Source organism: Penicilliopsis zonata, assembly GCF_001890105.1.
Source record: "Penicilliopsis zonata CBS 506.65 unplaced genomic scaffold ASPZOscaffold_12, whole genome shotgun sequence".
In the NCBI taxonomy this organism is placed as follows: Eukaryota; Fungi; Ascomycota; class Eurotiomycetes; order Eurotiales; family Aspergillaceae; genus Penicilliopsis; species Penicilliopsis zonata.
In genome coordinates this window covers 256,950-271,054 of record NW_019208921.1, presented here as the reverse complement: position 1 = coordinate 271,054, position 14,105 = coordinate 256,950, and the positions used below count along the sequence as shown (strand labels likewise).

The 14,105-nt window shown below is 49.6% G+C and overlaps 7 protein-coding genes across 7 annotated transcripts; 3 read left to right on the top strand and 4 right to left on the bottom strand.

The window, feature by feature from the left end:
* Positions 1–264: 264 nt before the first annotated feature.
* ASPZODRAFT_160466 (hypothetical protein) lies at positions 265–2,942 on the bottom strand (the record flags this gene model as incomplete). The annotated part of the gene is made up of 10 exons (XM_022726470.1): positions 2,671–2,942; positions 2,413–2,583; positions 2,065–2,301; positions 1,878–2,002; positions 1,746–1,810; positions 1,415–1,694; positions 1,186–1,364; positions 1,005–1,117; positions 603–952; positions 265–550 (listed from the first exon to the last, which is right to left on the bottom strand). Exons 1-10 carry the CDS (start codon positions 2,731–2,733, stop codon positions 265–267), a joined length of 1,869 nt encoding a protein of 622 aa, XP_022579447.1. The 5' UTR covers positions 2,734–2,942.
* Positions 2,943–4,018: 1,076 nt separating this feature from the next.
* Positions 4,019–5,342, top strand: ASPZODRAFT_153269 (hypothetical protein; the record flags this gene model as incomplete). Its single annotated transcript, XM_022725952.1, has 2 exons — positions 4,019–4,826; positions 4,894–5,342. 2 exons carry the CDS (start codon positions 4,019–4,021, stop codon positions 5,340–5,342), a joined length of 1,257 nt encoding a protein of 418 aa, XP_022579446.1.
* A 105-nt stretch (positions 5,343–5,447) lies between these two features.
* On the bottom strand, positions 5,448–7,240 carry ASPZODRAFT_652966 (hypothetical protein). Its single transcript, XM_022729295.1, has 3 exons — positions 7,207–7,240; positions 6,839–7,137; positions 5,448–6,780 (listed from the first exon to the last, which is right to left on the bottom strand). The coding sequence occupies exons 2-3, from the start codon at positions 7,021–7,023 to the stop codon at positions 5,553–5,555; spliced, it is 1,413 nt and encodes a 470-aa protein (XP_022579445.1). The 5' UTR covers positions 7,024–7,137; positions 7,207–7,240; the 3' UTR covers positions 5,448–5,552.
* A 151-nt stretch (positions 7,241–7,391) lies between these two features.
* Positions 7,392–8,217, top strand: ASPZODRAFT_17846 (hypothetical protein; the record flags this gene model as incomplete). Its single annotated transcript, XM_022727099.1, has 3 exons — positions 7,392–7,403; positions 7,492–7,557; positions 7,663–8,217. The coding sequence occupies 3 exons, from the start codon at positions 7,392–7,394 to the stop codon at positions 8,215–8,217; spliced, it is 633 nt and encodes a 210-aa protein (XP_022579444.1).
* Positions 8,218–8,617: 400 nt separating this feature from the next.
* Positions 8,618–10,564, bottom strand: ASPZODRAFT_652839 (hypothetical protein). Its single transcript, XM_022729290.1, has 3 exons — positions 10,256–10,564; positions 8,954–10,177; positions 8,618–8,890 (listed from the first exon to the last, which is right to left on the bottom strand). Exons 1-3 carry the CDS (start codon positions 10,394–10,396, stop codon positions 8,885–8,887), a joined length of 1,371 nt encoding a protein of 456 aa, XP_022579443.1. The 5' UTR covers positions 10,397–10,564; the 3' UTR covers positions 8,618–8,884.
* A 26-nt stretch (positions 10,565–10,590) lies between these two features.
* ASPZODRAFT_653150 (hypothetical protein) lies at positions 10,591–11,570 on the bottom strand. The gene has a single exon (XM_022729296.1). The coding sequence runs from the start codon at positions 11,382–11,384 to the stop codon at positions 10,785–10,787; it is 600 nt and encodes a 199-aa protein (XP_022579442.1). The 5' UTR covers positions 11,385–11,570; the 3' UTR covers positions 10,591–10,784.
* Positions 11,571–11,794: 224 nt separating this feature from the next.
* On the top strand, positions 11,795–14,008 carry ASPZODRAFT_70412 (hypothetical protein; the record flags this gene model as incomplete). The annotated part of the gene is made up of 3 exons (XM_022729672.1): positions 11,795–11,848; positions 11,916–12,017; positions 12,071–14,008. 3 exons carry the CDS (start codon positions 11,795–11,797, stop codon positions 14,006–14,008), a joined length of 2,094 nt encoding a protein of 697 aa, XP_022579441.1.
* Positions 14,009–14,105: the final 97 nt, after the last annotated feature.

Sequence of the window (14,105 nt, the reverse complement as noted above, 5' to 3'; positions counted from 1 at the left end):
TTGAAGCCGCTCATCGCAGATCTAATTTCGTCATTGAATGGAACTCGAGAAGATAAAAAGAAAGCCTTCCATGATACATCAACACGACGATTCAATGCGTCTCCAATCAAAAGCAAAAAGCAAAAACTCCACCACCAATGTCGTTGGGATATGGTACATGAAAAGAGCAAGAAAATAGAAAGGGGAGAAGACAGGCAAAGCAATCCTTGAAAGGTGCTGGAAGTGGAAACAACTCATCAATGTGCTTGGCCAGAGTGCCTCCGTTTAATCATCGATCAGAATCGCTCCGCCGTCGGCTTCATCCAGCACGATTGGATCTGCCCCGTCCCCGCTACCCACCGCAACGCTGGCAACGCGCTTGACACGCTCATAGCCGTTGGAAAGCTCGCCTTCCGCTTCGCGCTTGCGTTTACCGGTCACCGGTTCATGTGCAGTCGTGCCGTTCACTTGTTCGGTTGGGGGGGGAGTTGCGGCCTTGGGTTTCCGAGGGATATCCATGACTCTCTCCAAAGTCACGGGCTTTTTCTCCTCTGTTGCCGCGGGCTCATCACTAGGAAACGTGTTAATATAATACACCGTCAATCTACCAGTATCGGGCTTACAGTTTTTGTGACACGCGAATGACAAGTTCGAGATTCACGCGTGGGTTCTCATCCTCCTCATCTACAACAGTGATGAAGCTCTCGTCTTTCACGCCAAGCTCTGAAAGCGTTTTTGGAAGATTGTCTTCTAAATCGGGGTCGTAGATTGTGCCGATTTCATTGCTCAGAGAGAACTCCTCACCGTATCCAAGCTGCAAGCGAAGTACATCTCGGACTAGGTCATTGAGCGTTGCACGGGTTGGGTCAATGAAAACCCGGCCTTGGGCGACAGAGCACACCGGGCAATTCGGGTTGGGTGCCTTCAATGAATCGGAGTTGATAGCACGAACACCTGATCGTTCGAGGAAGACCTGCTAAATCAGAATAATGCCCTTCCTCTGCTAATAAATCCGAAAAAAATACCATTTTTGCATTTGCGAGGTCATCTTTCAGGACCTTCAATGCCTGGAGAACGCAAAGTCCTGCAGTCATAGCATTGGTGGTAGCAATCGCTGGAATAATGTTACCAGCCATTTCTGTCAACGTAAATCAAATTAGAAAACCGAACTATTTCATATGGAGGAAGCGGTAGTATAAAACACACGTTTGATATCAAATTTTGACTTGGGCTCGATCTTGAAGATGGCTGAACGTAAGTTGGCGCTTGCGGCGACAAAGTCCAAGGTATCGACGTCGTCCTTATCGAAGACGAGAATAGGGCTGACGTCTTTTTCCGATGTCTTTTCTTTCAAGTCCTTCAGTCTTCGGCTCAGTCGATTCAAGCTGTTTCAGATCAGTTAGAATTGTAGCTCTATCGGGACAAGTGGACGTACCTGTCCTTAAAGACCACAAAATCCTCGGTGACGTTCCACACTTTTTGGTCGTTGAGGGAAATGGTATTATCGACCGAACCAGATTGTTCTTGGAGGGTTGCAAAATCAAGCGGCTCTGGAGGCTGTCGCGACTTCCACATATCTTCCATTCCTCGTAAGCGCTCGATATCTGTCATGAAAACCTTGTTGAACACCTTTTCTGCGAAGTCTTCAGATCCCATCGACCCCCTGATGTCTTTCAGTGCCTGTGCTTCCTTTCGGAGATTCTCAATCTCTGCCGCTGCAAAGATGTTAGCATGGGAGAAAGACTAGCTGTCTCAATTAGCCCTACCATTTTCAGCGTCTTCAGAGTGATCGAAGTCTTGGGTTTCATCTTCGCTAGTGCCGAAAAGCTCTCTAGAAAGAATTAGAGTGCGTCCTGCTGCTTGACTTCAAAACTTGAATGAGAGCCATATGTACTCACGGAAGGAGGTAGCTCTTCGCCCAGACGATGCAATGGATGGGCTGGCTAGGAGTGCTGCGAATTGTACAAACAGGGAATGTCGTGGGGACCTCCTTGGAGTTACAGTCGTAGCACTCAGTGTCACCCTACAGAGCATCAGCGAAGCCCCTTCTGAAAGCAACACCGTTCTGGGTAGACAAATCCTCACCTTTTTGATGACTTGAACTTGGCCGTTAAATCCTGTCGTTCCGCTCTCGATTAAGGGCACTCCTGCAGCCAAACACATGCGGTTGACGTGCCGCCTCGCGTCCAAGTTGTCCAGCGCATTGAACACGATGTCAAAAGTAGCGAACCAGTCGACGTTGAACTGGGCATCTTTAATGTTGGCATGATAGGCCTCGAGCTTTGTAGATGGCTGGAATTTTTGCGCAACCTCTTTGGCTACCTGTATCCGGTGAATTGTACGTTGTCAGGTCATCTGGGCCCTCGTGCAGGTTCTTGGAGGAGGGGGAACGACGGGGGTTCGGGAGGGGAGACGGCGAACAGATCAACGCACCAGAGCTTTCGATTTCTTGATGTGTTCGTGACGGAAGAGAAATTGACGATTCAAATTGCTCAAATCGATTGTATCTAGATCAATGATGTGGATTTCACCGAACCCAGTGAGCAAAAGGTTCTTGAGCAGCTCGCAGCCGATGCCGCCTGCGCCGACGAGAAGCACGCGCGACTAGAAGTCAGATAAGAAGGGTCAGCAACGGAAATAAGGGGATATTGAATTGCGAAAAAATGGACTGAGAGAAATATAATCAAATACCTCTTTGATTCGCCTGGAGAGGGTGGTACCCAGCGATCGCTTTAGGTAGCTCTCTCGCGTCATGGTTGCGACTGGAAGCTGTACGGAGTAAGCGATCGGAGCTTTATCAGGCTTGCAAGAAGATCATATTCTAGAATAGCAGCGAGCAGATTGCTGGAGGCACCTGAAGCTTGTAGAATTGCCAGGCACAAGCTACAGATAGAAGGGTCAAGAGTGCAATTAGAAGGCACCAAGATAGTACAGGAGAAAGTGAGGTTAAGATGCGAACCAGGTGCAGGCGTTGAAGACCTCCTCCAGCGACAGGGCGGGCTCCATCCAGCCCACCACGCAACCTCCACCACAGCCTTGTTTTGAACCCTGGCACTTCTTGTTTGTCCAGCATCCTGAGAAAAAAACCCCCCCCATATACTGTATAGTAATGTCTAACAATCAATAAGACCTATTACATTTACTACAGGCCATAAAGATGATTGCTGACATCACTTCTCCCTTGACAGATAACCAAGCTAAGACTATATACTCTCTTCTCTACAGTCTGCCTTGATTCAGTATCTTATGCCAATTCTTGATAAACCAACAGTGGTAGTGAATGATAACTATCTATTTATCTTTAATCAGCTCTCCGCTGAGGCCAATTATGTTGTGATACCTCTAATCTGTCACCAGCCGTTTGCCGAGAAGCCGCTGCGGCACTGGGTATACTTCGCATATGGAGCAGTAACTGACCTGCTGCCAAAATCCCTTTACTGATCGACTTGTCTAGATCCAGAGATAGGAAAGGCATCGTTATGACGAGAGTCAAAGGAATCCGTGTTGATGCTGTCGGTCTTCCTATAGTTAGATGTAGGGATATGAAGGAGGAGATAGCGTTCTCTGCTCGACCATGATTAAGATCCTGTCTCATGAGAAAATTGTACTGGGTCTGGTATTCCCTCCCTTCTCTTCATTTAAGACTGTAATAATTATCCCATGCGTCTCTCCTTGAGTCCTTTCCTTTCTCCCTGCAAGCGACTGGTTTGCCTTCTGCTTATATAATCCGTAAATTATTTCTGTGCAGCCACCGGGAGAGATATCAAAAAAGAGGAAATTAGTATATTCACACCTGTGTTGATGTCAATTGGGCTAATTTATGATCTAGTATGGCCTTTTAATCTATTACTTGATGAGAGAGATTTTTAATTGAAGTGAGTGGTTCGCAAAGGGGTTCTTTGACCTTTGTGACGTGTGCCTGAGGTTGATACCAAGTCATCCTTTTCCTCTATCAACCCACAGAAAAATAGATTTCGCATCACTGGGGAACCAGAAAACCTAGTGGATTCTAGATAACAGGATTAAAAACGAATTCAAGATGTCAGATGATGAAGCAGATCCTGAATTGATCGCTCTTCTAAGAAAGTCCCTAGGACTAGACAGTGAACCGGCGACGGGGAGACCAGCGGAGACCAAAGTGCTGGAGAACGCACAATACATCTTTGACAACTCCATTGATGTTGCGCTAGACCCATCAAAGACCAAACAGGCGGCAGAGACGATATGGCGTCTGATGCAAGAGAAGGAATATTCGACACAGACATGGTCGGATCACGAGCTGCACCCCCAGAGCAAGGATGAGAGCACGGTGAACTTCATCTTCACCATGGACCTGTTGAACTTCAGCTTCTGGTCTGACGAGCCAGACGAATCCAAGCGTTTCGTGATTGAGTACCATGGAAAGACATACAGCGGTTACTGGAGCTTGGTGGCCGCGTTACAGAGAGCCCTGGAGGAGGATATCCCCATCACTACCCCTTCCTTCTGGCTGGATGAGGAGCAATGCTCCGAGTCAGTTTTGAAGCATGTTTTTCGATCTGCGACGGAGGAGGAGATGCCATTATTACGGGAACGCATGCAGTGCCTTCGTGAAGCGGGCCAGGTGCTTTGCGATGTTTACGATGGAAGCTTCGTCAACTGCATCTACGAAGCCAACAATTCCGCCGGAGTGCTGGTCAACCTTTTAGCAGAGGAATTTGCGTGCTTTCGCGATGAGTCCATTTTCCACGGACGTAAAGTGCGATTTTACAAGCGCGCTCAGATCCTTGTAGCGGATCTTTGGGCTTGTTTCAACGGACAGAGTTTTGGGGAATTCCACGATATCGACAAGGTGACCATGTTTGCTGGTAAGGACTCGCCGCTTCTTCATAGCCACACGGTGGACGAACTTTTGCTAAATCGTTGGACACACAGACTACCGCATCCCACAAATGCTCCATCAGCTGGGGTGTCTCATGTACTCTCCACCACTCGATAGCCACATCCGATCCCTTAAAACTATCCCCAGCGGTTCCACCTGGGAGGCTGAGATGCGTGGCACCAGTATCTGGTGCGTCGAGCTGATCCGACGGGAAATCGAACGCCGACACCCAGAGGTGAAAGCGAGGCGGATATCCACCTCCATCCCCAACCGTGCAGAGACCAATATCACCAATGGGTTAGATGAGAGCATTCAACAGAAAGGAGATCAAAGCCAGCAGCACTCAAGGCAAAATTCTCGAGACAGCGCGACAAAACAGGCTCCTTTGTTTGGCGTCAATGCGATCCTGATTGATTTCTTTCTCTACGACACGATGAAGAAGCTGGAACTGGAAAAGCAAGAAAGTGTTCCTCACCACAGAACTAGAAGCATTTGGTATTAACGGTGGTTTTCTCTCTCTCTTTTTTTTCAAAACATGCAATAGAATAGTTTTCTTTCTGCTCTAAAAGTCTTTCAATCATACTGGTAGGCCTTTTCGAGGCCTGTCCAGCGTTGACATATATAGATAGACATACATCTTCAGGGAATACATTTAATGCTATTGTTGAGGCAAATCTTTGATTATATCTCTCTTTCTTGAGGCGGTATTTATTCATAGCTGTTCCATCTCAATCTGTCTCATCAGATCGGCCTTCCACTCTGCATAATCCTCCCGTCGCTCATCTGACAGCCAGTCTACACGATCCTGCATCATGGTGCCCAGACCCGGTAGCAGACCTCCTCGCGGGCGCCCCGTCAGCCGCAGAGTTGGTTTGCGCCGCTTATTCGCTAAAGTTTCCTTGCCGGCTGCTTGTTCGTCTTCGTCCTCGTCGTAAAATCGCTCTTCATCATACATGTTCGGGTCTTCTCCGTCAATTTCTCCAGCTGCAGGGATATTCTCGAACCATTCCTGGCCGTGAGCCCAGTTCGTCTCCATGATAGTTGTGATCCATTGGTCAACGTCCTCGCGGTGTTTCCGTTCGGTAGATGGAAGACCGAGACTATTCAGCGCCGTGAGACGCATTTCCGAGAATGTCTTTTTGTCCATAATCTGTGCTTCGCCAGTTTGGTCTGCTGTTGCGGAAGCAGGCTCGGACTCAGCGGATTCCGTGTCGGGGTTCCGCGGATTCCGCCGTCGAGATAGAACGATGAAATAAACAGCCACAACGAGTGCGTAAACCAGTTCCTTGAGTTCTTCGTCGGGTTCTTTGTCTTTGCTGTAATTTGAAGAAGTGATGGGCTCTAAGAATTCGGACATTTCTTCGTCGAAATCGCTCCCATCATCTTTTGACGAACGCTCTGAAATAAAGTATAGAATCGAGGATATCCCTGTGAAAATATGTGGTGGAAAGGTTCTAGAGATCGGCGGGCGTGAGAATGTGCTCATCCGAGGAGCAGGGGTAGAGAGTGTTTTGCACACGACCCGGATGGCTGTCATCACCCATACGGGGGCGTCGGGGATGTTGGCAAACTTGGGAAGGCCATTCGTCTGAGATATAGATCTTTCGTATCTCTTTTGCAAGGCTGCAGTTCTTGATTTTGGTGTATCATTGGCGGACCGCTTTAGTGGTGTCGACTTCGACGGGGTGTGCTGAAGCCCCCGAGGGGTTGCATTTGCTGCTCTCGAGGGAGTTCGCGTGGTGCTCTTCGATCCCTTTGTAGGAGTAGACGGCGCAGAACCTGTCTTTGTGGGAGTCCCTGGAGCCGAAGCACCGCCATTCCGTTTAGAGCCCGCTCCAGAGCCGAGCGATCGGTCAAGGTATTGGTATAGCTTTTGATAAACGCGCGGAGGACATGGAGGATGGCCGAGAAGCGGAGGGAGCTTGAGAGCGCGACTTAGCCTGCATTCTAATTAGTGACACTGGACCAACTGAACCAAATAACAAAGAAACCACTTGCCGTTTACAGGCAATTTCAGCGCAGGCATATGGCCTAGCAATCTCTTCCTCGGGCTTCAAGCTGGCGGAGAAGCTGCGAGATTGCCCGACTAATGACAGCGCCAGGCTGACAAGTTCTGGCGGCAAATCGCCTGCATGTGTCGGAAGCAGACGAGAAAGAGCTTGTTCAACTGGCCTATTATTCATCTTGATAGGGAATTCGTCTCGTGGTCACAATCCGTACGTCTAAAGAGACATTCTCGTTCCGAAGGAGTGCTTGTTGGAAAGGGAGGACCGCCGAGTGTTTGAGCTTGTTCGGGTCTGCGCATATACACAAAACTTAGTACTAGACCACCATCGAAGATCTGGTAGAGCAGGATTGAGACAGACCTTGATTTCAGAAAAATAAGGGAAGCCCTTGTTTGCGCAATGCGCAATTGACTCTGGTCCGACTCTTGCTCTCCAATCCCATTGATGACTAAGGCGGGCTTTGATTCTAGATCTTCCACCGCCGACGACCTCTGCTATCTTCACTGCTCTCGCTTGCCAGAAGCTATTTTTCTTCTTTAGAAACCATGTCTGTAACTGTGAGTATAAACTTTGGCTTGGTCTGGTCCTGACACGGCCTTCCTACACAGGGGATGGTTCCTGTTTACTGACTGTGGTGATCTTTAGCTTCATACAACCCATGGGGACCTCAAGGTGGAATTGTTCTGTGAGTCCGTACCAGAAACAGCAGAGGTAAGCCTAGTTGATTCAATAATGAGATATAAATTCCCACCTCTTTTAGATTTTCAAATATAAATATACAACATGATGGATATAGCTAACTGACTGTCGCAATAGAACTTCCTCGCCCTCTGCGCATGCGGCGCGTACGACAACACTCCCTTCCACCGCTTCATGCCCAACTTTATGATTCAAGGCGGTGATATATCCCTCGGAGCTGCGGCGCAGGAATCTGCGAAGCCAAAATTACCCTTTGACATTCCCAAAGGCGGTACTTCGATCTTCTATCCGTTAGCGTTGAACCAAGAAATCCACCTCCCTACCCTGCGGCATAATTCACGGGGGATTCTCTCCATGGCTGCTCGACCGGTCAAAGACCGCAATGCCCCGGGGTCACAAGACTCCCGAGGCCCGTCCGTGAACGGCAGTCAGTTCTTCATCACATTTGCTGCAGCACCGCATTTGGACGGGGCAAGCACTGTGTTCGGCAAGGTGTTGAACCTGAGCCCGCAAGACGAGGGCGGGGATGTCTTGACAAAGCTTGAGAATGCGAAAATTAAAGTTGACAAGAAGGGAAGAGTGACACAGCCTAAGGCAGGAGAAGAAGGCGAGCATTTTGAAGCTGTGCGCATCAACAACGTGACGATCCACGCCAATCCTTTCGCCAAGTGAACGGTTCATATTCATATACGATGACACGAGAATCCATATCTAATAAGAAGCTTAGCCGGTAACAGCTGCTCTTGCGTCTAATGATTTGATTCTCCTAATGGGGAACATAGACTCTGCCCGGCTTTGCATGAAAGACAAATTGGTGAATGGCGCAGCTTGGTAGCCGTTTAGGAGGCCGAACTGTCGTTCGACGGCGCAACTGGAAACAGCTGAAATGCTGGTTCGATTGGAGCGTGGCTGTTCCACTAGCTATTTAGGCTGTTCAATTGATGGCATGACCTGGTGTTTTGCAAGACTATCAGAGCACCTTGGGGACATTCCAAATGGAAAGGGTCTCATGGCTATCTAGAAAGAGACCTACCTGTGCTTAAATTATTAAGAGTCTAGAATCAAGAATTCAAAGTATTCATCTAGCAAAGCATATTCATATCTATAAACTTTTATTTTCATGAACACATCGAGCTCTTCTGCTCATGATTCAGAGCAACACACCTAACCCCTTTCATCAACATGACCGGCTGTCGAATCTTTGCATGGAGCGCCATGATACAAGAGAACGAAAAGAAAAAGATAATAAACAAGAGAAGACATTCATACGGGTCGTCAAACGGTAAATGAAGTTGGTATCCACCAATGCCAATAAGGAAAATTCTCCACGGGGTATCAATTATGACTGCTGTTCGTCAGTGGCATCCTCCTTTTCTTTGTTCTCTTCATCTTCCTCGTATCCCTCGACCTTCATGTCTCTCAAGCCCAGCTCATCTTCTTCCTCTTCCGAGCGGATATACTCCTCGGAGGTAATCTTGGGATCGGGATCCGGGGCGCAAAGATTCTGGACATAACTGTTGGCCAGAGGGTCCTCGAGAGTGATGACAAACTTGAGCTCGCCACTGATGGCGGCGTCGAGACGCTTGAAGAAACGATCCCACGTCTCCTTTTCGGAGCCCGCCATACTGTCTCCGCCAGCGAAGCTGGTGTCGTCGAGATCGAAGATTTGGCCACGCAGTTGGTCGCGCACCTCTGTGAGAAGGCCTTCGACGGTAGTGAAGCGACCGCCAAGGGTGCCGGGTTCCACAGACATCTCGAGTTCCGGACTGAACATGCCACAGGTGTCGGACTTTAGAATATCGCGAGACAAGTCCTCGATCGTATCCACCTTGAGGGTAATGCGTTTTCCCTTGTCAGGGATCTCGCCACCGGTCTTCACTTCGTTGCTGCGGTATCCACAGTGATCGCAAACAGTACTCCAGATAAAGACCTCCTTGAAGTAAGGAATGTTAACCTTTTGCATGTTGACCACACAGGGCTTTGTGCATCCTGGGCATTCGGCAGGAAGAGTATAGACCTTCCCGTCAATGATGTCGAGGTCTTCAGGGTCGCCCGCCGACTGGGTGAGAGCGATGCCCTCGTTTTGAACCGCCTCCGGATCCGTGGAAATTCCAAGCTCCTCGTTTTGCTCGTGAGTACGGGGGTAGTCGCGGCGTCTGTACTGGTGTGCCTTGTCGTTGGGCGAGGGGGCGATCCAGGAGTTACCGGTGGGATCGTCCAGAGAGATAGTGAAGGGAAACCCCTCTCTATTCAGAATCTTTTCGAGTTTTTCGATGATCGGCTCGAGCGCATCGTGGAGCTCAGGTGCCTGTTCTTTCCGGAGCGGCTGCTCGCTCTTGAGCGTTTCGTGGATTTTTTGAACAACGCCCTCCACGTTAGTGAGCTGGCCTTCGCCCTTCGGCATCTCGATTCCCAGAGATTCCAGCTTGAAGATCGAGACATCGCTTCTAATGACCTGCCGTTGAAGATCGGCCTCAGTCTCCACATCGAGGGTATATTTCGATCCCTTCTCTTGGATCTGGCCAGCGGACTTGACGGAGTTGTCTCGGAAATGGCAGTGCGGGCACTCAAAAGACTCGAGGATGATGTCACGGAAGAATGGAACACGGAGGAGCAGAAGCCTAGTAGTTCCCTATGAATTATCAGTACCTATTTCCAAGAGTCCATGTGCTTATAAATCGCAGGAGCAAGAGCAATCATAAAGACTTACATTGTCATGGCAATTCATGCAAAGACTCTCCAGTTGCATCACACCAGTTTCGTCATCTCTTTCGACGATATCCCCAGGCTTCTGGAAAGCATTCTCTTCGACCTCGACGCCCTGCTGGGAAACCTGATCTTCTGCTGACATTGCGACGAATAACGGGTTCTCGAGTAGAAAAAAAGTTCGCCGCGATAAGTAACCGATAGTTTGCGATGTTTTTTCAAGACAACGCGTGTAAATCTGAGGCGCAATCGAGTGACAAGCACGATTACAATTAACAGAGTAGATGTGGGAGCTCCGTCGCCTGAATAACGCCCGAATGCCGGGAAAAAAAATTATCTAGCAACGGCGGGACTGTTCCTTGGGCTTCGGCGTGGCGGGGTTGCGCAGGCCTATTCAGGATTAGTGTCGGAGCCTCGGTGCCTGACAGAGGACGACCCCGCGCTTATCCTAATTTGGAAGAATTAGAGGAAGAATGTTGGGCCGATATCCGATTTCTTGGCATCAGGAAGAAGGATACGTGCAGCCGCAGTGGTTATTGATGCAGGAAGTCGAGGAGGTCCAGAGAGGACGAAGAGGTTGCTTGAGACCGCTGTTTGGAGGCCAAGAGGGCCTGGAGACCGCCCTGCTTCCTGGCTTTGGCGCGTTTCTTGCTGTTTGCGTTCTCTGCTGCCTTGACAACTTTGGTGGTATCAGCTGCAACAGGCCTGTCTGCAGCTGTTACCGTGGGAGTCGTGGATGCAGTGTCAGTAACTGGCGTAGGAATCCGGGAAGCCTTCTCTGATGGCGCTGTCTCTTTTCGCAGCGGCCTAACTGTCCGGCGACGGCAGCGTAGACATTTGATGATTGTAGCGCCATCAGCGAAGGCATGAGGCGTTGACCGGTCCGACCGGGCTGTCTTCTTCTTCTTCTTCTTTTCGATGTGACATGTTTTAGTTACCGTAGGCTTTCTGATGCTGCCACATGCGCCACACGCATTTTCATGGTGCCGGTGGTTGAGCGGCTTGAGCTCTTCATGCAGAATCCGATTATGAACAGTCAAGAGATGCGCTGACGTAGAAGGGCTGAGAGAGCTTAGAAATGTTGCAGAATCTTTCAGAAAATTCAATTGCGAAGCATATTCACTAAGGGACATTTTGGTCTCCTCAAAAACCCCCAGTAATCTGCTAGGAGGAGGTAAGCTTGATTGAGAGTTGGTTGCAAAAGGTAGTTAAAAGCAGCAGGGGAGTGGTTGAGTGAAAGTGAGAGCTTCCCGTGGCCGCCTCAACACCAAATTGTTTGATCAGATTCACTGCACCTTCTCCTTCGCTAAACTCGCACACCTTTCTTTTCTCCCATTTGAAATTTCTCCAAATCCTCTCTCCAGGATGCTCGCCGTGTCTGCTGACGTTTTTCTCTGATCTTTGACCTCTTCCCATTTTCTTCATTCCTCCATCAAACATCCATCCTCGTTGTATCTCGACCAACCATCTCTAGAAGTCCACAGCTCTTGTGCCTCTTTTACCGTTCAATTTCCTTTAAATAATTGATAAGAAAGCGAAGACAATGGAGATTACGAAGATGGAGCAGCGGTCTCTCAGAGTTGCCCTTGAGGGCTGTGTAAGTGCTTCTTTTTTCCATCCTATGTCTGCTTTATCCCCAGAGGCGGATTAACTCATTACTACAGGGCCATGGCTGCCTTCACGACATATACGCATCGGTCGAGAAATCTGCTGAGCTCAAGGGCTGGGATGGTGTTGACTTGGTCATCATCGGAGGTGACTTTCAGGTAAGTTTACTCGGATTCTGCGCAAGTCAACACATACTAACCATGAAAACCAGGCCGTTCGTAACTCTTACGATCTGGCATGCATGTCAGTGCCACACAAGTACAAGGAGATTGGTGACTTCCATGAGTATTACAGTGGCAAACGCACTGCCCCCTACTTGACTATCTTTGTGGGCGGCAATCACGAAGCTAGCAACTATCTATTTGAACTTTACTACGGCGGCTGGGTCGCTCCAAATATCTATTACCTCGGCGCTGCAAATGTCATTCGCGTTGGCCCTCTTCGAATTGCAGGCATGTCGGGCATTTGGAAGGGCTACGACTATCGGAAGCCTCATTACGAGAGATTGCCGTACAACCAAGACGAGATCCAAAGCATCTATCACGTTAGAGAACTAGATGTTCGCAAGCTGCTGCAAATTCGCACTCAAGTTGATGTTGGAATTTCTCATGACTGGCCTAAAGCCGTGGAGCTTTCTGGGGACTACGAAGCACTATTCAGAAAGAAACGAGGATTTCGCGAAGACTCGCAGAATGGTAGACTGGGCAACCCTGCTGCCAAATACGTCCTGGATAGACTCCGCCCATCATATTGGTTCTCCGCCCACCTCCACGTCAAGTTCGCGGCTCAGATCCACCATGGCGCGTATCTTCTTCCAGAAAGCCGTGGGATGAAGAGAACCATCCTGCAAAGGAGCCCTCAGGTGAAGTCAGAACGCGAGGAGGAACAGGGGATTGTCTCTAGAATTGATCAGAATGCCAGAATTGCAGCAAATGGAACTCTCGAGAGCCAGGGTGGCCCTCGCCACAGTATGCCCACCGACACTCAGAGCAAACTGTCGGCCTGGAACAACTTTCATCAAGTCGCTGCAAAGAACGAGGCAGCTGAAAACGCGCGCCTTCTGGAGGAGTACGAGAGGGGTAGCAAAGGAGGTCTTCAAACGTCCCAAGTCGTTCATAACTTGACCTGGAAAAAGATTGATACGGGTGATGATGGATTTGGTCGGAAGGTTTCGGTCATTGAGAAGAGCACTGACACTGGTTCACCAGAAAGCAAGAAACTAAAAGTTGAACCCGAAGACTTCAGTGTCAAGAATGCTGATGAAATCGATCTTGACTTGGACAGCGATGACGAGGCCCCGACAGCGCCGGCCGCCAGTGCGACAAAGCCCACAACTCCTGAGAAACCAACCGCCGTTGAAGTGTCTGATACCAAGGCTAACGGCTCTGAGCGAGCTCCTGGCGCTACCACTACTGACCAACGTGGAAATGCATACGTGTCTCAAGACATTCGGAACCAACTTCCCGAGAGCTTTTCTCGTCCCACTCCCGACCTTAAGCAGGAAGACGAGCCGGTGATCAATGAGCCCTTGCCTGAAGCGATCTCAAACACCACGACCTGTTTTCTGGCTCTCGACAAGTGTGTGGCGAACCGTGAATTCCTGCAGCTTACAGAGTTTGAAGCCATTTCAGTGCAGGAAGACGGCCAAGTCGACCGCCCTTTCCGTTTGCAATACGATAAAGAATGGCTTGCTATTACCCGCGTCTTTGCGAATGACCTTCAGCTGGCAGATCCAGCTGCTCGACCTTCTTCGGATAAGGGGGACGCCATTTACAAGCCCCAGATCATCGAGGCCGAGCAATGGGTCGAAGAGAACATCGTCAAAGCAGAAAAGCTGGACATTCCTGAGAACTTCATCCCCACCGCTCCTTATTACGACCCAGCTGTGCCTATCACCACTCAGGAAATGCCCATTGAATACAACAACCCGCAGACGGCTCAGTTTTGCGAGCTCCTGGGAATCACCAACAAGTTTCATCTGACCGATGAGGAGCGCCAGGCACGCATCGATGCCGGCCCACGCGCAGCCGAATCCCGGGGCTCTTTCGGGCGCAACAATCGCTTCCCCCGTCGCGGCGGCCACGGTGGTGGTCGCGGTCATAGAAACGTGAGTGGTCGCGGCCGAGATCGTGGCGGCTTTCGCTACTGATGGAAAAACTCTGCTCTGCGTAAGCTTGCACGACATGCGTCCAGGCCTTATTATTTCGCGATGCCGCAATGACTTGTTTCTTGCCGGGCTGGGCGTG

Excerpts from the sequence above, each read along its gene's own strand:
- ASPZODRAFT_652966 (XM_022729295.1), bottom strand. The coding sequence starts at position 7,023 with ATGAATAATAGGCCAGTTGAACAAGCTCTTTCTCGTCTGCTTCCGACA. Across the intron at positions 6,781-6,838 it reads GCTGAAATTGCCTGTAAACG|GCTAAGTCGCGCTCTCAAGC; the intron begins GCAAGTGGTTTC and ends ATTAGAATGCAG.
- ASPZODRAFT_652839 (XM_022729290.1), bottom strand. The coding sequence starts at position 10,396 with ATGTCAGCAGAAGATCAGGTTTCCCAGCAGGGCGTCGAGGTCGAAGAG. Across the intron at positions 10,178-10,255 it reads GCATGAATTGCCATGACAAT|GGAACTACTAGGCTTCTGCT; the intron begins GTAAGTCTTTAT and ends GATAATTCATAG.
- ASPZODRAFT_653150 (XM_022729296.1), bottom strand. The coding sequence starts at position 11,384 with ATGTCCCTTAGTGAATATGCTTCGCAATTGAATTTTCTGAAAGATTCT.